Source organism: Mus pahari, chromosome 17 (genome assembly GCF_900095145.1).
Source record: "Mus pahari chromosome 17, PAHARI_EIJ_v1.1, whole genome shotgun sequence".
In the NCBI taxonomy this organism is placed as follows: Eukaryota; Metazoa; Chordata; class Mammalia; order Rodentia; family Muridae; genus Mus; species Mus pahari.
The window spans coordinates 49,421,092-49,446,821 of NC_034606.1; the positions used below are offsets into that span (position 1 = coordinate 49,421,092).

General features: G+C 52.6%; 1 protein-coding gene across 2 annotated transcripts in view; it reads right to left on the bottom strand.

The window, feature by feature from the left end:
- Positions 1 to 2,147: 2,147 nt before the first annotated feature.
- The window catches only part of Shisal1 (shisa like 1), a 64,678-nt gene continuing 41,095 nt past the window's right edge, over positions 2,148 to 25,730 (bottom strand). For both annotated transcript variants that reach the window (XM_029547753.1, XM_021217216.2), the window contains exon 5: positions 2,148 to 5,496. In XM_029547753.1, the coding sequence (XP_029403613.1) occupies position 5,496 (1 nt within the window). In that variant the 3' untranslated portion in view covers positions 2,148 to 5,495. The remainder of the gene's footprint in view (positions 5,497 to 25,730) is intronic.

The window sequence follows — 25,730 nt, forward strand, 5'->3', positions numbered from 1 at the left end:
CAGAGATGACTCAGTCTTCTCCTGAGGAGCTCAGCTGTTCTCAGGAAAGGATCCAGAACAGGAGGACAATCACACCCAGGCTCCCCCAACAGGGTACCCAGGGCATCAGGACAGCCACACCCAGGCTTCGGAGCCTTATCCGGCTGTCACCCTCCTCCTCCTCATGCAACTCCCGCTGCACCCACTCAGGATAGGGTCTGCCTGGCCTTGTCTTCAGCCCTTGACCTTGAACACAACTTGAGTTCTTCACGATGGACCTAGTGACTGAGCCCCCCAGCCTCTCCCTCCTCGGCCCACAGCAACAAGTTACACTGCCCGGGGTTCCTCGGCGTGTGTTTTGAAATATCACAACCAGCTTTAATGGGGGGGGGTAACAGTTGACTTGATTTCTCCTTTATTAAAACTAAGGACATCGTTATAAAAACCACTATATAGAAAGACAAACGCAGCAAGACAGCGCCAGTGTCACACACACACACCGTTATTACATCGGATTAGGAAGGGGGAGAATATTGATACCAGTTTTCTTTTTTGGTTTTCCTGGTCGTGGGCTCTGAGAGAAGATGCCCCGTGCCTGTTCACGATCCTGGCGTTTCTAGCATAGAGATACCTTCCTGCTCCATTCTGTCTACCTGCTTTGTCCCACGGACCCAGGGAGGAACAAGTCCTTTGCAGGAAAGTCCCCTGTCTCTCTCGGGTGGCCAGGCTCTGACCCTGCAGCTTTGTTGGTTATTGCACCTTGCCCATAGGCTCATGTGTGGACATTAGACGGGAACATTTCCCCCTAGCTTGAAAACAGACAGTGGGGGTGGGGAGGAAATGGGAAGAGACTAGATGTGAGAAACTGAGACACAGGCCTAAAAGTTCCCACTAGTCAGGTACTAGCTGTAACCAAATGGGAGGCCATGGTGGCCCCGTGACTCTAGCTGCTGGCCCCACGCTTCATTTACAGTTCCAAGGGGACTCTGTATGTTTTAGAGGGCGGTTCTAGTTTGTCAAGGGTAAACGGGTTAGGGCTTTGACGTAAAGATAGGAGTGTTAACCACCCAAATGACTGACTCACGGTTTAAATCAAGCATTTCTAGCACCGACTGCCTGGCAGGCATCTGGACTGGAAACAGGGTGGAGTGGGGCAGGCAACGCCACCTCCAAGGTCACTTCTGTGGGAGGGACAGAGAGATGTTCTGTATTTATTTATTTTGGGGTGGGAGAGTTTCTGTTAGGCACAGAGTCAGGTCAGCAGTGGTAGACTGCCGGCCTGTCAGGGGACCACTGCTTGTTTTGTGATGCGACACCTGTGTCTGCACAGGAGCAGCTTCAGGTGAGCGTCCATGACACAGCCGGGGCAGCCAGAGCTGCTCAGCGAGTGTCTGCTGAGTGTCAATCATTCCAACCACAGCCATGAAGTGCAGGCACGTTGCTGGGGCTGCAGAAGGGGCAGGAAACCATGGTGGTACTGACACACGGTAGGCACGAAGCCACGTTTTCTAGAGGGTACAGAACACCACCTTTGCTGTAGGACATCATCTCCTCACAGTCCTCTGGCCTATCCAGGCAGATACTGGCACACACACAGTGAGCCGTGTGACCCAACCCAAGGCTGCCACTGCCCCAGCAGAGCTCCCTGGCAGACAGTGTGCCGGCCCCGCGCCCTTCACACACACAGGAAATGCTCAGGAGGCTGCGCAGGTTGTCACCTGTGCCTGAATCCCTGGGGACTCTCATATTTACCTCCCAAGCAACTCCTGTTAGTGGGAATCGAGCAGCCAGATGGAAAAAATTAAAACAAGCCTCTGAGAAATGTCTGGAAGCCCAAGGATCTTCTCACCGCCTCTTGCAGAGCACATATGTGTGTGTGTTCATGTGAGTGTACGTGTGAATGCATGTGAATGTATTTTTGGACATATGTAAACATGTGCATGTGGTATTTGTGGGTGTGCATGTATACTTGAGTGCTTATATCTGTTCTCAGTATACATATGTATGTTCACAGGTGTTCATTACTGAACATGTGCAAATTACACTAACAGGTATGTGTATATACATGCACACATGGATGTGTGCATATGCTTATACATTGTGTGTGTGTGTCTGTGTGTGTGGACACATGAACAAGTATAAGTTATGTTCACATGTGTGGGTATATGTATATGTGTGTATACATGTGCGTTTCCTGTGTGTGTGTGTGTGTGTGTGTGTGTGTGTGTGTGCATGTGCACACGCTTCTATTTGGATTAAGGCCTGTTGCATACTGGTCACAGTCACCATCAGATGCTTGGCCACTTCCACAGGGGATGAGCAAGCCATTTCCTTGGTGAGTACAGTCAACCAGGGAGGAGTTCTGATTGGAGGCTCTAAAGCTCACAGATGACAGGGTGTAACACTGATCACTAGGGACATAGAGTTCCCACTGGGAAAAAGCCAGACAGACACAAGGACATTCCATGCCCCTCCGTGGGCACACCATGTCTGCAGCTTCTCTGCCTCCTGTGGCTACTTGTTGCTGCCAGCATGTGCTGTCTGTAGCCCAAGGCTCACGGGAAGAAGAGGTCAGATGCAGCTGGAGGAGACAACAGTGGGGAAGCTTGGCAGCGACACAGCTCAACAACTGTTCGGGACCATGTCTCTACTCTGTATCCTTTCAGGACATGCTATTCATTGGCATATCTGTCACCCACAGACACCAGGGGCAGGGGACAAATTTTCATCATGGCTACCTGGGGTTCTGCAGCCCACCTGGGTGCTCACACCCACACGGACACAGCTCTTACTTCCAGTAGCTCTGGAGGCAGCACTGGCTATGACCCTGACCTCTAACCCTGGTTTGCCAACTGAAGAGAGAGGCGGCTCAGAGAGGTTTGGTGGTGGTGGAGCCAGGGTCAACCAGCTGGGAGGGAACAGGGTCCCCAGGGCCTGCTAAGTCAAAGGCTGTGTTGTCCTTGGGGGGGACTCCTGTGTCCTGGACAGTGTCTAGTTACTCAGCCTCGGACACACACATGAGAGATGCATCCCAGCAGATTCCAGCCACACTTCATGAGGACCTTCAGCTATTCCCTAAGAGGCCTCTGATGGGGACCTCCACCCCCACCCAGTACCCTGCTATCTGCATGGCCATGACCCTTCCTGTGTCTGAGGAAGGAGCCTTCACAGAGGAAGTAGATCTGAGCCCTGTGCAAGCAGCTTCGAGAGTGTCACCCAGAGCCACCCCAGACCAGAAGTCGCCTCAACATCCGGTAGGACTCCTTCCTCTTGGTACTGGGGAAACTGAGGCAGGAGGGCCTGTGATCGCGTTGCTCAGGTGCTATCAGAACCTCTATCTTAGTAGCTCCCGAATCCTTTTCCCAGCAGAAGCTCTTCCTTGAGGTGTTAAGTGTGACCTGATCCAGCCAGTCCACTGCTAAGAACCCGCCAGGGCAATGGCTGCCCCACACCCTAGGATGTGAGAGAGGATCCACGCCCATCTTTAATCAAGAGGCATGCAGAGGCTCTCCTGGGTGTGTGTAGAACCCAGCAGTGTGTCTGAGAGAAATAGACTGGGTGCAGAGACAGAGGCCAGTGGGCCCAATAGGCCTCTAGAGCCGACAGAGTGACAACTTGCGTGCCTACAAATGGGGCCATCCCTCCCTCATGTGGGCTGAAGAATGAAGAACCTGCCAGCGTGGAAAGAGTTTTATGTCCTAGAACAGAGCACTGCCAGTGGTGACACATTGTGTGGATGCCATTATGGTGACCACAGAGATCCAGTACAGTAACCATGGAGACCTGCATGTGGATCCATCCCTTCACCTCTGCCACTCCTGGCCATCCTGGATTATTTACTTTTAGGAGCCTGACAGGCAGGAACCTTGCGGCCTCTGGACCAGCGGCAACTTTCCTGGACACACTCCTCTTATCTAGATCCTGTTTAGACCCTGGCTTAAACATCTGTAACCACCCAAGCCCCACTCGGGCTCCATGACAGACCTTTGTGGTCTTCATGGGTGCCTTCACGCTGGCCCTCCCTTCCTTCCTGCCCTTGCCTATTGTTTTCCGCAATGTGGGGAGGGAAGATCACCAACCTGTGTGGGGACAGCACTGATCAAGGAAGGATGCAGCTTCGGGAAGAATGGGCCACAAGGCTGAGGGCAGGGACACTTTGGCCTCCTTCATAGGGGTGAGGTGGCCCTGTCTATATTGCCGATGTGGTCTCTGGAGATTTACAGGGTCACTTCTGGGGGATGTCCTTCCTTTTGTGTGCCCTAGGGCAGTGGGTTTGGGGGCAGAGATAATGAGCTCTTTGGGCAGATGTTACAGGCACCCAGGCTTACTTGGAAACCCCCATTGTTAAGTGACTGTGTGGTTTCTTCCCTTCGAGGTGTGGCACCCTAGGGCAAATCGAAGCTCCCACTCACCTCTGGACCTTACCACTGCCTGGCCTGGTGCACAGCAGGCACGTGGCCAGTGTGAGCTCAGACAATGACAGAGGAGGACCTGGGCTGGGGAGGTGCTGTACTCACTGGGAAAATGTCAGCCATGTGCTCCAGTGACCACACTGGGGGACCTGGGTTATAGAGCTTGTTACACCCTGGGAATCAAACCTTGGACTTGGGTTCTTGTCACTCTGGGGCCAAACTAAAGAGTTGATCACTTCCTGCCATATAAATGTGGCACCCTTCCCCAAGCTTCACTCTTTCCAATGACATTAGCACCCCCACCTCCCAGGGGCTGTGACGGTGCACACAACAACACATCCGACCCAGGCCGCCCACAGCCTCCTCATTTCAGCTGCCATGGGAACAGATTCCACCAGAACCACCCGTCACTGGTACGCTCCAGTCCCCCACTGCTTGTGTCACGCACAGGAAGGTTGGGCCCTGTGCCTACTGACTCCACCGGTTCACAGTTGCTGGCCACAGCAAGAGGCCTGAGCCTCAAACGAGGACACGGGCAAGACTTCTCAGCCACACGGCATCTTGTGTTCATCAGAGAACCTGCAGCCAGTGGCAACAGGGCGCCATGAAATGCCGACTGACTGGACATATAGAAACACCCTGATCACACACGTGCGCGCACACACTCAAGTTCAATATTCCAACACGGATAGGCCTAAGGGGGCCGCTACTGGAGGGGGCGGAGGCAGGGGAAACATCAGTGTTTGGACCATGGTACAACTCATGGCCCCAAATCCCTCTGGCTGAGCTCAGCCAGAGCAGCTTAGTGTTGGTCACCTCAATCCACACGGAGTCTCTTCTCAGAAGCCACCAGCCCCAGAGAGAACTATTGCTTGCAGACAGGTGGCTCAGAGCCCCTTTCCTGCACCCTGTCCCCGGACCCTGAGTTTGCTCCTAATCTCAGAAGTTCACAGAAGGGGGTTCTGGGCACAGGTGGTACTTCCTCTTTCATTACTGCGCCGCTGCCCCAGCTCTCCCCCGTGTCTCGGTTGAAGCTGCTCTTGGAGGCTGCACCAGGTGCTCTGGGTCTAGCCTCCTCCATCCTGAGGCACAGCAAAAGGGTTTTCTAGAGAGAGTGGAAGAAAGAAGTACCAAGCGTTAGAGTGAGGAAGAAGCCAAGAACATATGACATTTGTACTTTGGGCACAAGGAAGTCTGTGACACTGTGGTTGCGTGGGATACTCGAGCTCCTGGCCCATGTGGTAAGATGAGAAAAACATACGGAGTGCCAGGACTTGTATACAGAAACCCAAATCCCAATTAACTGTATACAGTCTATCTGGGAAATCCAATAGAGCCACTAGGCTGCTTATTAAAGCAGGGATTGCAAAGGTAAATACAATTCTCACTCTTTAAGCCATCAGATCAACTTATAAGGCCCGGGACATTCATCTCCCACAGCCTGACTATATATCTTGGCTTGAAACAGTTTCAGGGAACACCTGTCATTGAACATAATTTTTAAAATACTCTTTAGCCTTCCAGAGTACTCTGGTTCGGGTGAAAATATATCCTTGTGTAATAAGCTAACAGTTGTTCAAAACAAATACAGTTGCCATTCATATGAATTTAAAAAAAAATCCCATTGTACCTCTTAGACTCACACCTTTGGATGACCTTTGGATGGGTCTCCATGGCTTTGGGCCAGATAAAGTCATGGAAAAGAACCCAAGGCTTTCCTGGACCGGAGATGAGCCAGAAGACCAGTGTGTAAGAGTGAGGATGTAAGAGAGGCCTGAAGACTGAGGACTGAGGGCCTCGACTGGCTGAGCCAGGCTGCAGGCAGGACAACAGGGGGCACAGACAAACTCATCAATGCCTGCATCATACATCGCCATGCTAAGGACAACTACTCAAAGCCAGTGAGCTGGCTCAATGGTAAGGATGCTTGTTCCCACACCTGATAATCCACACTGTGAAAGGGAGACTCGACTCTCAAAAGTTATTCTCTGACCCTCACACATGACTGCAGTGTACACACACACACACACACACACACACACACACACACACACACACACAGACAGACAGACAGACACGAGAGAGAGAGAGAGAGAGAGAGAGAGANAGAGAGAGAGAGAGAGAGAGAGAGAGAGAGAGAGAGAGAGAGAGAGAGAGAGAATAATGAAGTGAATGTAATTTAAAAAGAACCCAAACAATAACAACAACAACAACAACAACAAAAAACAAACAAACAAACAGCTACCCGATTTCAGATCCCTGTCTTCCCAGAGACCTTTGCAGGTGAGGGTAACCACATGATGGGGTGACTGGAACAGGGAAGTCAAAGTCTACCCAGTTACAAGAGGGCCAAAGTGATTAACTGTTTCCTTGTCCTGTACTTCCAGGGCCTAGAATGGCAACCAGCATATGTAGGACACAATAAATATTTGTTAAATGCATGAACAAAGCAAGCAATAGAGAAGCCGGGCAAGGGGATCATCTTTCAAGCATGAGGTCAGCAGAAAGATTTGCTTGATATGTTTTTGAATTACTGTCCCCATGAACCCTTCTTAGTTAAATCCCCAGCAGACAGGCTTGGGCACGTGAGGGGGCTCTCACTCTAGGAGTATGTTTGAAAAAGCCCAAGGGTTCTGACAAGAACACAAGAGAATGGGAATGAAAACAGGGAAGCGGTATAAATAACAGATCGTAGGAGGGACGAGGTGAGGAGGAGGCGGTTTAGATAAACGAGGTCTGACTCATTTAGAGTTGGGGGTCTGAAGGAGTCTTCAGAAGAATAAGTCAAATCAGAAGTCTGAGGGTGCTGAGGACAAAAGGAAAGGGTGATTGGGAGACAACAGGAGAGGAAGGCTAAGTCAGCAAGTACCGACATTGTTCATTGTGGGGAGAAAAGAAACACCGTATCAAGAAATAAATGATTAAGCCCATCACATCCCATTATAATTATGAAGGTAACCATGGCACCCAAACACAGCTTTCCGAGTGATCAGAAGACATTTACACGGAAAATAAAACAAAGAAAACCCAGACCATATGGGGGAAATTGACAGCCCCCACCAAAGCTATAAACGCAAAAATGTATCATAAACCAGGACAACAGAAATGGGACCGAGTGTGTTTGCTGCAGCAGTAGACATTAATGAGCCGTACGAGCTAGCTAAAAAAGAAAAGGACGCTTAGTGGGCATTGCAGAGACATTTCACTTCAGGCCAAGTGACTCAGAAAGGCCCACACTTCAAGCCCCTGGGGCCCACGCTTCAGGATGGTCAGACGGTAAGTTCTGCTCTGTACTCTACCCCATTTCAGAAAATACACAGTTGCAAACCAGGAGGAACTGAAGGTCATGTTGGAACAGCAGACAAAGGTGAAGTTGGGTTTAACTGGGCAGAGCCCTGTTGAATGCTTTCACACACACACACACACACACACACACACACACACACACACAAAACCCTGACACAAGTGTATAGTAAATGGAATCTACCCTTTATTCAAGTATTGTTGAAGAAGTGTCTAAATTTCAAAAACCAGAATTAAAACATTATCTAGTCACAATACAACAGAATTTGAACAAACAACACAAGTCAGGTGTAAGAGCTATAAGCGGCATTCACTTATAATCTCAGCTTTCAAAACACAGTTTGAGGCCAGCCTGGGCTACACAGCAAGACTCACACAAACAAAGAAACAGACAAAAAAGCAACTGGGGCTAACTGGTGCAGTGCTTGCCATACAGGCATAAGAGCCTGAGTTCAGAGCCCCAGCACCCATGTAAAAAACTGGGTGCCATGGCACGCTCTTGTAGTCCCAGATCTGAGGAGACAGAAAGGAGGATCCCTCAGCTTGCTGACCATCCAGTCTAGCCAAATGGGTGAGCTCCAGGTTCAGTGAGAGACCCCGTCTCAAAGAGTAAGGTGGAAAGCGATTAGGGAAGACACATGGTGTTATCCCATAGACTCTACATGTGTGTGCACACACATGTACACATATACACATGAACACACACGCCAGAGTAAAACAACAAAACAAAAATAAAGTCTACTGCTGAAAACATTATAAACTCTTTAAAATAATTCTTGAGTCAAAAAGTGTGAGGGGGGTTGGAGAATGGGCTCAGCAGTTAAGAGCACTGGCTGCTCTTCCAGAGGCCCTGAGTTCAATTCCCAGCACCCACATGGTGGCTCATAACCATATGTAATAGGATCCAATGCCCTTTTCTAGTATATCTGAAGACAACTACAGTGTACTCATACATAAATTAAGTAAATAAATCTTTAAAAGAAAATGAGCAAGAGAGTGAAGAATAAAAACAGCAAAACACCAGGCAAGGAAAGCGGGAGTTTCAAAAGTGGTCAAAAGTGAAAATAACATCTCCAAATCTGAGTGGTGCAGCCAAAGCTGCACTGAGAGGTGGTTTCATAGCCTTAGATTAAGCCCTTTGGAAACACAAAAACACAAGTGGGTCACTACACTCAAACAGACAGGACAAAAAGCAAAACAAACCAACAAAACTGAGGAAGTCACAGGAATCTAGAAAGAGATTTTAGAAACATCAGTCCAAAGATGAAGCTCATAATCAAATCAGGCTGTTGGTTCTTTAGAGAGCAATGGGCCACATGAACAGCTAGGGATCCCAGCACAGCAGAAGTGGTGAGAAACAAAAGGGAAGATGGTAGCTGGCAAAGGAGGACTGTGTGCTTTCTGTCTAACTCCAATCTCCAACTAGACTGATGCTCCAGAGATCCCCACGCTGCCAAATCTGTGGTCATCAATTACCAACCCCGGCACTGGCCTAGTGGTGTTGCCTCAGTGATGCCGCCTGCTCTAGGATGCTCCTGACTTTTCCCCTGATTCCCAGATGTCTTCGTCTCAGACTGTATTTCCAGTCACCTTTAGCTTCAGTGTTTTCTAAGAACTTCAAACATCACCTACACGGTACCGTTCTAATTTGTTTTCTGATGCTGAAGTAGACACCATGACCAAGACCGACTTGGGGAGGAAAGAGTTATCCCTGGCTTACGGGTTATAGTTCCTCACGGAGTGAAGCCAAGGCAGGAACTCAAGGCAGGAGCTTGAGGCAGAAACAATGCTGCTTAGTGGTTGCTCCAGGCTCAACTCCAGCTACCTTCCTTACTCAGCCTATGGCCCCTTGCCTAGGGAAGATATCGCCCACAGTGGACTGGGCCCTCCTACACCAATAGACAACCAAGAAAATGCTTCACACAGACATGGCCACAAGTCAATCCAGTGGAGACGATTCTTCAGCCCACCCTTCCCTCTTCCTGGGTGTGTCAAGCCAACAAATCAACCACCCTAGGCTAATGTTCCTTTTCCTGTTTCAGTGACTGTGGGAAGTAAAACATGAAAATGGACCATCTTGATCATGGGGTCAACTATGCATGATCAAGAAATACTGGGCCTGCTAACACCTGTTCATTTACCTTCCCCACCCAGGCTAAAAGTTTAGAGAAAAAAAATGCTAACTGCCAAGCTTGTCTAATGACTCAAAGATGCGACTAAGCCATGCACCCCATAGCATTTGAAATAACCAGAATGTAGGATGTACAGATAAACCCATGCGCCAGCTTTGTGGGTGACTGATGGTGACAGGTGCCAGTGTACCCCTGATTACTCAGCCAGTGAGGAAAAGGAGGAAGGGCATGGGTGCGGGGCTATAGAAACAGTCCTTTGCTGCTCGAATTTATGAAGTCAAAGCAAACTAACCCTCTTGACTCCTCAGTCACTAGTGCTTATTGTAAGAGGGGGAGTGACTGCATTCCTGAAAAGAAGAAACATAGATCATGGCAGATTTATCTGGGTCTGTGGTTTGAGGGTACAGCCCATCATGGTGGAGAAGGGCATGGCAGATGGAACAGCTCTGGGCTGCAGCGCAGAAGCAGGAAGTTTCTGGCTCGGATCTGGAAGGATCCAGAGGCAGAAAGCAGACAGGAAGTGGAGGCCAACCAGTTACCCACTTCCTCGGCTGAGGCTCTGCCTCTCTAAGGAAACTCTGGCGAGGCTAGTGTTTGAATGGGAGATGAGTGAAGGGGGAGGGGCTTGTCACCGTGACCACCTGTGTCCCTTCCACAGAGGCTTGGGGAGGGGAGATCACCTCTGCCGACACTCATCTCTTTGTGTGTGGGATGGTTAACACATGTCGTGAACTTCACAGGCTCTAGAATGACCCAGGCGACAAACCTCTGTGCCTGTCTGTGTGGAAGCTTCTAAATGAGGTACGTTGAGGTAGGAAGATCTGCCCTAAATGTGAGGGACACAATTCTGTGGGTGGGGTCCTAGGTGATTAAAAAGCAAAAGGGAGATGAATGGGAGCTACCCTTTCTCTTTTTCCTTACTAGACATGGCCTAACCAGCCGCCTTTCACTCCCACTGCCATGCCTTTCTCCCTATGATGGAATAAACCTTCCCGCTCTCAAGTGGAATTTGTCAGCCATCTTGTCACCGCATTGAGCAAACTGACACACACTGCCCCTGGTTGCCACACCTTTATCTGGAACCCTAACTGACCTGGTAGAGGTCCCTGGCTTGCTGAGGGCCTGTCTCAGGGCCTCCTGGTCTCTGTCATGTGACCTGTCATTATCAGTCACAATCGACACAGGATACACATGCCATTTCCCAGGATGCTCTGCCCATCCTCCCCCAATGGTACCTGTTGGCTGCTGAGGTTAAACCATCACTCCTCCTTCCCTCAATCAGCTCAGATTGTGCTCTCTGTGGCAGCTGCTGACCTGTGGACAGCCCAGGTCATCTACACCATGTCTCTCCTTAAGGCAGGCTTGGTGTTGGTTTGGCCACACTGAAACCCCCAGAGCCAGCATACACAGACTACAGATTAAATTGAGTGAACCAACCAACCAACCAACCAAGCGGGCCAGACCCAAGAGACACTGTTCTACTCTCCCCAGTTATCTTGGTCTCTTTCCCAGGGGGTTAACAGTGACCTGCAGGGCACTGATACAGGCTGGGTGAGGCCTCAGCATGGAGGTCCCAGGCTCCTCTTGGATCCCCCCCCCCCTGATTCCCAGGCATCTTGCTTTTATCACGTCCCAAACCGACTCCTACCTATCCCTCTAAAATTCGACCTGCTCCTTCCTCCGTCCACACTGGCCTCTCTAATCCCTGCAGCTCCTCTCCCAGCCCCTTCCTGTCGTTCATCCCCAGGTACAATCCATAGCCAGGCCCACTAAGCTCACCTTCAAACCAGTTCAAACACACCAGGACCATCTTACTTCTTCAGAGTCTGGGTACCTCAACCTCAGGTCCCAGGATAGACAGTTCTCTCTCTCTCTCTCTCTCTCTCTCTCTCTCTCTCTCTCTCTCTCTCTGTCTCTCTCTCTCTCTCTCCCTCCCTCCCTCCCTCCCTCCCTCCCTCCCTCTCAAATCTCCCCCTTCTCTGTTTCCCTTCAGAAAAAGACAGGCTTTTCAGGGATATCAACTGAACACGGCATGTCAGGTTACATTAAGACTAGGCACAACCCCTCATATTAAGGCTGGATGAGGCAATCAGAGGAAAAGGGTCCCAAGAACAGGCAACAGAGCCAGAGGCAGCTCTCTGCTCCCACTGCTAGGAGTCTCACAAGAACACTAAGCTGTACAACCGTAGCATATACGCAGAGGACCTAAATCAGACCCACAGGCTCCCTGATCAGTCTCTGTGGGCCCCTAGGAGCCCTGCTGAGTTGATTCTGTGGGTCTTGTTCTCCTGGTGTCCTCAACCCCTCTGGCTCCTACAATCCTTCCTCCCCCTCTTCTGCAGGCTTCCCCAAGCTCTGCCTAATGTTTGGCTGTGGGTCTTTGTATCCGCCCCTCTCGGTGTCTGGATGAAACCTCCCTGATGATCACACTAGGCTCTGGTCTACGGGTATAGCGGAGTACCACTGCACCCCGGGCTCTTTAATGTGGGTGCTGAGGACAGAACCCAGGCCCTCACATTTGAGTGGAAAGCGCTTTATTGACTGAGGTCAGATAACCCCATCCCCCACCGCCCAACTGCATTTTAAATAATATCTTGTACACAATGTAATGTTTGAAGAATCAATGAATTTTGGAAGAACCCGTTCTATATTGGCTTCCTCGGTGGGTTCAGTCCTGATGTCTGGGCTGGGATCTTAGGAGCCTCTCGTTGCTGGACTCTATACCTCTTCCAGGTCTGTGGTCTCCACTCTGAAAGCCCCTTCAGAAACCTTCAGAAATCCCAGGATACTTTCCACACGCTAGACACGCCCTCCCTGCGTTCACCTGGGGAATGCTTACACATCTATCAAGAACCCTCACTGGGTGTCCCTTACCCAAGCTTCCCTGACTCTCATGGGCCTCAGTAACATGTTACCCCATATCCCACATCATGGTAGAGGAGCCTGGGCCTTACTGACTATCAAGCTGTCCTGGGTTCAGAATTGCTATGTGACTCTGGGCAAGTATGTTACTTAATACCTTAGGGCCACAAGCACCCACTATCCGCCACTCCAGGCCTGCAGGACTTGTTCACAGCAAGCGGTCACAGTGACATGCCTGGGCTGAGCATTGGCCACAGCAGAGACTATGCGTGCTAGGATGCCTGGCCTGGTCCTAACTTTCTGGAAGGAACGGTTGGCTCTCATTGTGACCACAGCTGGTCACACGGAAGCCAGGATGAAGAGACTTGTCCCTGACTGGTTGCTGGCTCCTGGATAGTGGTAGCCACACTCCTTTACTCGGGGCCAATGCCACTGTCGCCCACCTGACTTGTGGATGCCTTTCTTAACGGTGTCTTCCGTAGCCTGTTTGAGCTGGTGCTGGAACCATGAGACTAAGTCACAGGTCACTGCGCCCCTCCAGGACTCTGAGCTGAGACAGAATACAAGAACCCCCAAACAGGATCAGGGAATTTCCTGCTATGTGGGGTAGCATTGAAAATTGGCTCCCGGGAGACCTGGCCTGGTCCTCAGCTCAGTGGGGCCTGAGCAGGAAGTCGGTTGGTGCTGGGGAATGGGTGATTGGGGGACATCCAGAAAGCCACAACAGACCCGGTAGGAGAGACAATAGCTACTTTAGATGAAGGTCCTTGGACTCCATCCCAGGGTCCTGGGATTCTAGAAAATTCTGAGAAAGGCAAGTTAGGGCCAGAGGCAGTGCTGGCGCTGCTGGGCTAGGCCTTCTCAGAGTGCTCTCACCTGTGCATCCCATCCTCAAGAGCCCACTTTCAAATTTTACTAGGAAAGGACTTGGACTCTGGGGGGACAGGTGACTTGCCCAAGGTCACACTGTCCAGCCAGTGCTAGGGTTTGCAGGCTGGCCCGTGCCGCTAAACATTGAGCAACACTGCCTCCAATCTGCACCTGAGCCAGGCAAGGGGCGGGGCGGGGGGGGCACGAGAGGAGGAGCTGTGCAGCTGGCAGGCAGGCTAGGCCAGCGTCTGCAGCCTGTTTGAGATGAGATAGAACACCTGGCAATTTGAATAGTAATGAATGCTTCCAGAATGCCAGGCGAGTCTGGAACAATAACAGCAAAGGAGAGATGAAAGCCTTCTGCCTAACTGCAGGTGAAGTGTGGACACGGCTCCTGGGATGACAATGGCTCATAGCCACTTAGCGCCGGCTGGATGCTGGGCCGGGGCAGAACCATGACACATTTCCTGGGGTGTTCTCCCAGCAACCCTGCAGTTGGGACCGCGTGTTAAGCACATTTTACAAGGTTGCAGAAGGCAGGGATGCTGAGAGAACCATGGGGTGGTGGTGGTGGCAGATGCAGTCCCAGGGCATAGCGGCAACCTGGGCAGCAGATGTGGTCCCCGCAAGTGGAAGGTCTCCAGTAGGAGGCGCTATTCCTGCAATGATGCAAACCGCATTCAGATGCCACTGGCTCTCACTGGGGCTGGATGAGGATGTGAATGCTGCCCCACCCTTAAGTTGCAGGAGAGCTGAGCGCCCGCCCACCCTGAGTAGACAGATGCCGACGAGGCCTCTAAGCAGGTCCCCTGCCCCCACCCCTGGGAACTGTGCTTCCTTCTGCCTTGCAAGTCAGGGAGCTTGCTGCTGGGATTCTGTTCGGGATCCTAACAAGAGGCGTGGTCAGTCGAGCACAACCAGGACCGAGTTAGAGACGAAAGGCCTCAGAAGCAGTTAAGGGCACTGGCTGCTCTTGCAGAGGACCAAGATTTGATTCCTAGTTTCTACATGGGGGTTCACAATTGCCTGTAACTCCGAGTCCAGGGCGTCCAACTCCCTCTTCGGGCCTAAACAGGAAACAGCCATGCCAGTGGTACACAGACTTAGGCTAAGCATCCAAAAGGAAACAGAAGCAGGTCAGACAGCAGCTGTCCTGGGTAGGGCTGTGGGCCAGTGAGGGCGGGTGCCTCAAGACGTCCCCGCACAGCCCCCTGAAGGAGGAGAAGTGCCAACTTGATATTAGGGTCAGACATGCCATGGCTCTGGGGTCTCTGGGCTCCAGAGTCCTTTAGCTCTGGTGTCCCTCAGCTCTGTCCCTTACTTTAGGAGTCTGTAGCTTGCCTCTGCACCGAGCCTCCCTGCCACCTCAGCGTTATGTCCCTTCTTTGTTTTGAGTGAGTCTTGGGTGGTCAGCAAGGACCGGCTTGGCCACTAGCAGTGTGGACCAGGTCCTGGCTAGCCCCCAGAACAAGCCATCGCCTCCCTGACTAGCTGTTGTCACCTGCTTCCACGAGCCTCCTCTCTCAGATCTGCTCAGCGGGGCTCGGCGTGGATATTCTGTAAGTTGGGAGAGTCTCTGAAGGACAGACAGGAGCGGCTTTCAGAAGCCAGTGGCTGGTGCCACCTTCACTCAAAGGGTTCCAAGTCATTGGCCGCAAGGCTCCAGCTCCTGGAGCAAGGGGGCTTCCGGGTCCAAGTTCAAGCAGCAAGAGGTAGGGTAGCCCATTGGTTCCAACACAGGCTGCAGAGGGGAACAGATGTGTGTGTGTGTGTGTGTGCGCGTGCGCACATAATAGCTGTACAGTAGTAAGTGCTTTAGTAAGGGTCACCCAACAGGACACCCAGCAGGACAGACTCTGGCTGTGGCCTCAGTGCTGAGGTGGCCTCAGTGCCGAAGAGACAGGCAATGAGGGTGGTGTGTAGGAGAGACTCTGGCTTGCACGCATCTGTGCTAGGGACATGGCGGCCTCTTGGGGTCAAGTTCTCCTTGGCTGTTTGACCTTGGCTGCACTCGTGACCTTCAGAACCGCGGTAGCATTAGATGGCGGGAGGGACTCCCACCTGAGAGGTTGGTAAGGTGGCATCCCTTTCCTCCTCCTCACTCGGGGTCTGGCTCCCTTTCACGCCCCACTGTGTCTCCCACGGGGGTGGCCTCACAAAGGATGATGCTGTCGGCAGAGAGGGTCCAGTTCCTCTGCCTGAGGACGCTGTGCCACTGTGAAGAATTTAGTGTGTGAGATGAAGGTGTGGGTCGGTGGGTGGAGGGCTAGCCTAGTACCCATGAAGGCCCATGGTCCATGCCCAGAAAGTGGGTATGGGAAGGTAGGGGGATCAGAAGTCCAGGGCCAGCCTGGGCTACATGAAACTCTGTTTCAAAACAAAGACTTTTAACATGATCCTTGTCTTTTCCATCAGAGGGAAGCTGTCTGGAAGCTGAAGGGATGTCCTCCTTGTCCTACTGGAACTAGAGGATGGGCCAGGCGGTTCTTTGGCACAGGGTGGTGGGCAGCGCAGCTTGGGAGTGGGGCCTCAGGTGGGTTGTGTGCTCTGGAGTTCTCTTATTCTAGTCTTTCCTGCTACCTTCCTCCCTGTCGCCTTTCTCATTCAGCCATGGGAGGCTCGTGCCTTTTAACACACACTTCCTGACTGTTCATTTTTAATGTCACGCTGGTCAATAATTGATGGCGCCGCTTTAACAGGAAACCCGTGTTCCACATCAGCTGTCTCACAGGGCCGCCCTTCCCTGGAAGGCCTCTCTCTGGAACGGCCTACCTCCAGCCCCACGGGAATCAAGACTCCTTCGTCTCCTGCATCAGAGGTTGTTTTGAACCACTTACCCACTCTTGTCCCATTAGCATCTCCAGCAGCCCCGGAAGGTCAGGATGCTCTGTGTGAAAGGTGGAACCGAGACATGGAGGGTCACGGCTGCTCATAGTCCAACAGCAAGAAGGGGTAGAGAGTAGAATAGGGTGCCCACTCCTGCCCAGGACTCTGCCCTGGCCCTGTGAACTCTGATGATTCAGGTATGTCCTGTTCTCCTGGGCAGGGTGCAGCCAATTGTTTAAGGCCCTTACTGCAGTGGACACAGGGAGAGGGGTCTGCAGAAGTATCAACCCATCGAAGAAATGGCAAGGTTCTGAGGGATGAGGAAGGATTTGTTAGGGCTCGGGAGCAGTAATAAATGTTGGGATCAGGTCTACTGCGCATCCTCAGCCCTGACCTGCAGCCCAGGCTTCAGCCTACACCTGGCGAATCGTGTGGAATACATCTACGGCCCCTAGGGTGTGTCATCCTTGTCCTTGATTAGCCATGGCTGTCTGTTCCTCTGGTCCCATTTGCCTCCTTTTAAGCCTGGGTGCAGACTGGGACCTGTCTCTGCTTTCTGCAGTCGAGCCTGTCAGTCACCCATGCCCAGCCCAGACTCTCTCATGGTTAGCTTTAGCAGTCAACTTCACACAAACGTGGAGTTGCCTGGGAAGGAGGGCTCTCAGCCGAAGACATGCCCAGATCAGAGCAGCCTGTGCCCATGTACGCTGTACATTTTCCTGATTGCTAATTGTTGTGGGCCCAGCCCACAGTGGTCGGTGGCCTCTCTCGGCAGATAAGCCACTAAGGAACATTCCCCTGTAGTCTCTGCTTCAACCTTCTGCCTCAAGCTCCCGCTTTGGCTTCCCTAGATGGAGCCTATAAGCCAAATAAACTCTGTCCTCCTCGAGTTGCTTCTGGTCAGTGCTTTATCACAGCAGCAGAAAACAAACCAGGATACCCTCCTACCGCCCTCCCATAGGGGTGGGGTATGGAAAGAAGCTCCATCCGGGGTCAAAGCCAAGCATAGCATGTGAACATTCACTTCCTGCATGGTACACAAGGTTATATATACTATGTCACATGAATCCCATAGCACACCCACGTTCTGGTTCACCCTCAACCATAAATCAGAGAACACACACAGACACACATACACAGAGACACATAACACATACATACACACACACACACACACACACAGACACATAGACACAGACCACACACAGACACACAGACACAGAACACACATAGACAGACAGACAGACACACACACACACATACATACACACACACCACTCCTCATCCTTGTTCACTATTGTCAAAACAGCCAGAGACAAGCCATCTTTCATGGGTGGTAACCTACCCAGCGTTCCTGCTGGGCCTCCATGCCTGCGGGAGACCCTCCTGTCCATTGGACATCTCATTCCTCTTTTTCACCTGTGGCCTGCCCTGGCTCCTTAGGATCCACCCCACCCTTCTCTTCTCTCCTGAGACCCAGAGTGCCCGGTCTTCAGTACACTGGCCTACCATGCCATACCCGAGTCTCTCTGGAGTCTGCTGTGCTCTCTGCCTGCCCTGTGCCCACCCCTTTCAGGTCCCATCCCCTCCAGAGCAGCCCTTGCAGCCCCCACCCAGCCTGGGCACAGCCACTGTTCCCCTTGGCGCCACCTGCCCACTGTGGTACTTGGTCTCCCCAAACCCCACCCGGAGGCTCCGATTCCTCTGACTAATGGACTCTGGTCTCTCGTCTCCAGGCACCACAAAGAGCTCTGCCCTCTCTTCCTGCTGTCAGCTGGGAGACACACTATTGCCATCGACTGACTAATGGCTTTTAGGAAGACAAGAGTATTGGTCCATTACATGCGTGTATCGATCGGGACCCATCTGGACTGGAGCTCTGCGAGGCAGCAAAGACGCCAGTTCTTGGAAACACAGAAGCGGCACAGTAGAGGCAGGGACACAGTGATTACAAGAGGGAGACTTGGAAGCGCTTCTCTGACCCAGTGTCAACAAGCCCTCTGTATACCCTCTGACCCCTGACCCCATCCTATGGAATAAGGTGTCTTATACGGGAGTCAGCTCCCTCACCGTGAGGGCATTGGTCAGGAAATGTCTAGAGAGGTCATTGGGCAACTCAGGTCAGGAGATCATGGGAGGAGGAGGTTGGGATGGGCAGTGGAAATGAGACCTGTCCCCCTGTTAAGTAGCAGCCAAGGGTCCCTGGGTTGGAGGAGACTCTTGTCTCCATAAGTCTCTGGTAGAGTATCAGGGGATCACTTGGCTGGGGTGGGGGTGTGCTGAGGAATGGAGGCTGCGGGCCTGCCATAGCTGTGCATCCTGGCTCCTCCCACCCAGACCCACAATACTAGTTCCAGCTGCTAAGTCTCTCTGAACCCCAGCCAGCCAGCGGCAGCCGGCATGACTGAGGAAGTAGTTGCTGGAGTACAAAGATCCAGGGACCGAGGGTATAGCAGCAAATTCAACCCCAGGTCCCTTCTCTTATGCGGCCGGAGGAGCAAAGACATAAGCTGTCCTCCGTCTCTAGCTGGGGTGGGGCATGGGGCGTTGCCCCTTCACAGGCGGGTGTGGGCTTTCTTGGGGTCCTTCTCATGAGCAGGTCGCTGCGGCTCAGAGGGTGATAACAGGGATGCTGTCATGGGTGTGGAGGGATGGAGGGCCATACCTGGCCTTTATAAAATGCCTCTTTGTCAGCGACTCATAGGTCTGCTATCTCTATCTATACACAATGTCTGTGTTAAGACACCCTGATGAACGTTCTATGCAAATGTGTGTGTGTTGGGTTACATCAGTGGTCCCCACATGGGGGCACAGGCCTGTGTGAAGGAGACCAGCTGGGAAACGGGTGCCCTGTCGCTATGCTCCTAAGTCCCCAGCACACCTGACTTCACTCTCTCAAAGCCCCTGCTTCCCCCAGGTGGGCAAGTAGAGGCTTACTCCAAGACACAGGAATCCGGACCGAAAGCCGCCCTTCCCCCAGCCTGCTGAGAGGCTCCTGGTCTTTTCCAACCTACAGTCTGCTGGGAACAGGCTGGAAGAGGCCCCTGTGACCTCCCTGCTCCGTCCAGGTCACCCTGGAATGGTCTTCAAAATGGCTGATCTGCCGGTGTGTCTGCCCTTGACGGAAGGCATTGGTTTTTCCCAGCAAAGCCGGGAGGAGGTCAGTGTGGACCTTCTCCGAGTCAGCGGTGGCTTTTGAAGGCTCTGAGCTCTGCCTTCTTTGTCCCTTGACTCCTAATCCTCAGTACAGGACGTGGACCCTGTAGGTGGCCTCCAAAAAGCACTGGCTGTCCAAGTGAGGGTTCTGTGATGCCTGTGGAACCCTTGGCACCAGTCAGGCTGGCATGGGAGGAGGCTGGGGCTGGGAAGTTGGTAAAGAGGAGCCTATGATGGCCCCACTCGGGACAAAAGACTAGGCAGTACCGAACCAGTGGCCAGTCCTCTCTGGGGGTGACCCCGCAGGCAAGTTATTTTTTTTAACATGACCAGAAGAGATGCATTTGTCCCCAGAGAGGTCACAGGCCAAGGGGCAGGTGAGGCTATTTGAGGTGACAACATTCCAGAGCTGGAATCTGAATGCCTAGTGACAAGGAAGGAGTCGGCACGCACTGGGCAGCATGTCCTTGGGGGCCAACAGAACCCCCCTACCCTGGCCGAATCCCAGCATCCTGGGCGGGCACATGCTGCCTGCTTTTGAGGCAAAAACATCCCACCCAGCACATCATCACCAGATGCAGAAGGGATGCCCTAGGCCAGCCCATCCTGCAGATATCTCCTGGGCAGACAAGATGGACCAGCATATACGTCCTCCATCCCAGAAGCACAGTCACAGTCAACGCGGGAGCATAACAAGAAATGCTGGGTTTTGAAGGGCTACCCTCTCCCCGCCTGTTACTGTGTATTTAATCACCAGCTCACACACTGTGTTTGTGTGTGTTTGTTTGTTTGGCCATTTAACAAGAGGCTCCCAAATTCCCACTATCCTCTTGGCCACTCTTGGCATGGGACAGGAAACCCCATCACATGTGGGGCACACACAGGAAACACGGAGCTGCGCCACTCTGGGCAAGCCTTGGTTTTTTTCCAGAAAAGCAACTTGACTGAAAGTTAATTAAAAATGTATTCAGTAAACAGTAAGAGGGGGGTGGAGGAGAACCCCAAGGAAGCAAGGTTTGAGACAAATAAATGCTGCTTTATGGAAACAGAGAAAATTATCAATGGTCTTAGAGGCACAGTAAAATAGACTCACGGAGAGAGGAGACAAAATGGATTAATAATAACACCATGACAATTAAAGAGATGGCGCCCCAGAGTTGCATCCTGAGCCCATCTGTAGTGCTACCAGACCCTGCAGCTGTGCCTGGAGTGGTCCCACTGTGAGGCTCAGGTTCCTTCCTGCCAGGGTCCACCTGGAGGAAGTAACCCACTTCAGGGAGAGGCCACAGCCAGTGAGGTGTTGGTGCACCCTGGTTTCCTACGCCGGCCTTGCCGCTGCCACTTTTAGTTGTCACAGCAAAAGAAAAAAAAAAAAAAGTGTGAGCTGTCTTAAATGTCGCTCTGTGGGGGAACTAAGTTAATGCCAGCGCAAGGGAAACTTCACAACCGAGTAGATGCTAAAATGATGTTTAGAGACATTAAGGAAATTCGCATGATAATGGCCAATTTACTGTGAATAAAACTGGAATGCAGAATCCCACACAGCCTTTCAGAGAGGGCAAAAAAAAGCAGGCCCAGGGGGGCAGCAGGAAATAAATATCAGCCAGGTGGGACACGGTGGCCGTGGCCTTCCCCCTCACTTTCAGTTACTAATTAAATGACAGCAATAATAGCTCCTGTTCACGGAGAAACTGGCCATACCTGGACCATTGGAATCCTTGCTAGGAGTCCACGTGGTGTATCTGGTTTATACCCATTTCACCTATGAAAACACAGAGATTCCAAGAATTGACCTGGGGTTCTCCATTGGGTCCATGAGTTGTGTGTGTGTGAACCCAGGTATGGTTCTGAGACAGCAGTTCTCAGCCCTGCAAGTTTGACCAGGAGGGGTGTGTGTGTGTGTGTGTGTGTGTGTGTGTGTGTGTTTGGGGGTGAGGGATTAAATTAACTGCAAATAAGCATGCATGCTGCATGACTGCACTGCCTGGCCCCCTGTGGTGGGGAGGGGCTAGTGGGAAGACAGACAGACCAGAGGGCAGTGAGGGGCAGGTGGTGGGCTGGTTGAGTGGACTGTCTGGAGGGTGTGCAGATGGGTGGGTAAGTGTGTGGGTTAGTAGGTGGGTAGGTAGGTAGTTGGGTGGGCAGTTAGGTGTGCAGGTGGGTGGGTATTAGGTGAGCAAGTAGGTGGGCTGGTGGGCAGATAAGAGGGTGGACAAGTGGGTGGGTGGGTAAGTGGACTGGCAAGTAGACAGCCCAGAGGCTACTTCTGTTGGGACCTTGAATGCTAGGAACTTGGTGCTGCTATAAGAGAAAGGACAGAGACCTTAAACCTAGCACGTACCAGGACAACCCATCAGGTCTCTTCAGCCTTCAGGAAAGGGCTGGGCCAGCAGGAACCCAGGCTGAGTTCAGATCACTGCTGCCCCAAGCCAGAGAGAGCTTTTAATGGGGCTACTTGGAACCCTAGACTTCCTGGAGTTTAGGGGACCCTTGGAGTCTCTCCAGGAATGGATGAGGCCAGGAAGCCACACTCTTCAGCTGCTAGCTGGTGACACACCCAACCTGAGCCAGGTGTCTCAGGAATCTCAGGAAGCAGATGTCCCAGTCGGGAAGGGACCTAAATTTCCAGGCCCTGGGCTCAGACATCAGCAGGGCTGGGCTGTCGTTCTCCCCCTGGGCCTCCGTTTCTTGGATTGGCCTGAGGGCACTCACTGCGGGGCTGCCGGGGAGAGCCAGCAACCATGTCTATCGGAGCGGGAGCCGTGAAGCTCTGCTGCCTCAGTCTGCTGTGCACTTGTGGTTCATTCACTGAGCTGACATTCATGGGGGGCCTTCAACACCCCCCACCCCAAGACACAGGCCATTCAATCAGAGTGTGCCTACCACGAGCTAGAGTTCAGCTCTCCAGGGTTCCCTTCCAGAGGGACAGACAGACAGACAGACTGACAGACAACAAACAGGAAACCAGACATAGTGCCAGGTGGCAATAACACATCAAAGGGACCAAAAGTGCGGTGCAGGGAGTTCTGTGTGATGGTGTCAGGGTAGGGAGGAGGGGGAGGGGAGGGGTGAGGACAATCTGTTTGGGAGGAGCCTCTGAGCTCTGAACCAGCGGGGAGGGGAGGAAGGGAGCTAGCCCCACTGGTTACTTGGGGGAAGTGCTTTCAAAGGTTGGGAGCAGCTACAGCTGAGGCCCCTGGGGCAGCGAGGCCACTGTCCTGTGTGAGCAAGTGAAGAAGGTCTTGATTCCATTAGCTGGTTTTGATTCTGTATTAAAAGGGTCATTCTGCTGCCAGGCACAAAGAACAGGGACAAGAAGACAGGCAGGAGGCTCTTGCCTCAGTGTGGTCAAGATGGAGATGGCCAGCCAGCCAAGCAATCCTCCAGTCTGGCCAGAGTCAATCCACCTGCCTTCAAGTGCTGACCACTGACTGGCGGGCTGACCCAGGGCCGGTTACCAAACGGCTATGTGCCTCAGTTTCCCTGTCTACAGACATAAGTGGCAGAGTGTTGGGCAGGAACTCAGTAGAAATGGCCATGCAGATCTTTGAACACCCCCTCCTGGAGGAAGGGGAGGGAACAGAAAAGTCACAAGACCAGGAGGTGACCGACCAGTGACTGTCTTGTTGCTGGGGAGAGGGAATTTCAGTACAGCTGACTGGGCGGTGCCCAGAGGAGTCCAGGAAGCTTTGGGAGCCACCACACATACAGGAGTAGACTTTTTGGTGTTGTGGCTCCCTGAGCACCCCAGGCTTCAGGTCTGCCATTGGCATGCATGTGGCTGAGCCTACATGAGGCCTCAGTTTCCCCATCTGTGAAGTGAGGAGAATTTAACCTTTGGGAACCTGATGAAATAGATGCCAAGTCCCAGTGATGCTGGGAAGAGTGGTGTGTGTGTGTGTGTGTGTGTGTGTGTGTGTGTGTGTGTGTGTACACGTGTGCGCATGCACATATGTGCCAGTGAATACTAGGACAAGGAAGGGGTGGCCAACGTGACAACCGACCTCGCTCCACCTGTCACAGGACAGGCAGAATGCAGAGGCAGATATGCTGAGCTTCATGAAGGGCACCAGCAGCTCCCTCCAGATGGCCCTGGGGACCTGGGCTGGAGGTGACCATGCACAGCTAGATCCTGCACTGCGCCTGCGCACTGGCTGACCTGCTGCACTGTCAGAACATAGCCACTGAGCATCCGCTAGGAGCCACAGGCGGCCCCGACATGGGCCAAGAGCCTGGCACCACCAGAAACCACGGGCAAACAAGCTGCTGTGACCATCAGCAGGGGACAGGGCCAGAGAGGAAGCCTGGGGAGGGGGCTGGTCTGGGGACAGTGGCCACTGTCATCTGCAGCCAAGGAGGAGGCTAGAGCACTTCTGCCTGAGGAAGGCAGGGCCCCGGGGAAGGTAAAGAGAGATTCAAGATGTGGAGGGCACCGAGGCTGCAGGGAACAGAGAAGTTTCAGTCATCTAAACAGAGATGGGGTCTGAGAATCTGAACAAAAGTTCCTCTGTAAAACTCAATGAAGAGCAACGGGGCTCCAACTCACCCGGGCTCCACTACCCCCTAACTCAGTTAGAGATAAAGAGCTGGCTGATGCTTCCTATGCCTGGTGGCTTAATTTGGCACCTGGTTTTGCCTTTAGCCAGACAGTCATATTGCTTAAGAGGGAGATGGATGGAATAATGAACCGAGAGGCTGATCACAGGACCTGAGGGGCCGAGGCTGTGCCACAGCCCTTGGGGGTCTTCAGTATTGCTGCAGAAGTGGCAACTTAGGGGCCACCCGGGGCGCTCGTCACTTATCAAGCCCCAGTTGGTGGTATAGCCTTTCTGTTTCCCCTATAGCAGGGCAGGAGTACCCTAGAGCCTGAGCAGCCAAGACCTCCCATAGCTACCTGGATCCCCATCTTGCAGGAGCCTTTGACCTACCCTGTTCAATGGGTCACGTGACCTTGAGCCTCCCAAAGTGACAACACACAAGTCGGCCACCATCACCCTCTTGGTGACCTGGCTGTGTGCTATAGAAGCCAGAGAGTCAGTCAGAGTCAGGATGAAGAGGGGAGAAGCCATGGGCTGAACTCAAAAGACGTCCTCCAAAGTCCTGCACCCTGCCCCTCTAGTCTCCCAGGGGACTCTGGGGTGACAAAGGAGGAGGTCCCATGTGGCTGCCCAACCCTCTCCCCTTGTTTCTCCTCTGGGGGAAAAAACCCTGAAGCCTCCTGCAAAGTCACAGCATATCCAAGGACAGAAAGTGACTGGGAGGTGGTGTGTGAATGTGGCCAGTGGCTAGAACATTCCCCCAACACAGGGACCTCTGAGCTATGGTTTGAATGGACAAGCGGGTGGCCACAAGGCACAACTTCCCAAGTCTGAAGAGGAAACCACGGGGACAGGGACGGCTGAGCTCCACAGTATGTGTGCCCCACACATCCAGACAGACACCTGCTCTCAGACTCCATAAACTCTAGCTTCTGTACAGTTCCAAGCTCTGGGCACACACCCCTGCCACCTCCTCTATGCCTATATCCCAGAGGTGCAGCATGGCACTTGGCATACAGTAGGTGCATAATCTGTCCATGTTGGTGAAAACCAGTGTGGGGGTGGGGGAACACTGAGACAGACACAGAGCTCCTAGCAGGTAACCCCGGATATCAGGAGCAGGGGTGGGGTCTTAGTACATCTCCGGGCACTGTGGGCCTCCAGACAGGCGCACACTCCAGCTGTGAGTATAGAACACCGATAACCTTCAACGCCTTCCTGGGCAGCAGGCAGGGACCCCAAAGGAAAGGACGGAGGAGGCCCATTCCAACTAAAACCAGGGTGCCCAGAGGCAGCCCACCAGGCCCTCTTGGCCAGTGGGCTCTGAGTGTTCTCTGACACAGACATGGGATGTATACTTTGGGGACCCTCAACATTAGGTACCGTAAACAGACTGCTCACTCTCTAGCATTCCCTGGGTCTGGGTCTTGCTCTCCACCTGAATGGTGGCTCTCCTCACCTTCACCTCCCACCACAGGAGTCAGCCCAGAGCTCATCCGAGCTCATCCAAGGAGAGACAGACCGTGGCTGTCTCCTGCTTGATAGACAGGCGGTTCCTCGGTCCATAAGTGCATCTGATTAATTATTCACGCCATTCATTATTGAAAAGGTCGCTACCTGGGAGCTGCTCCGGCAGTGGCTAACAAGGTCGC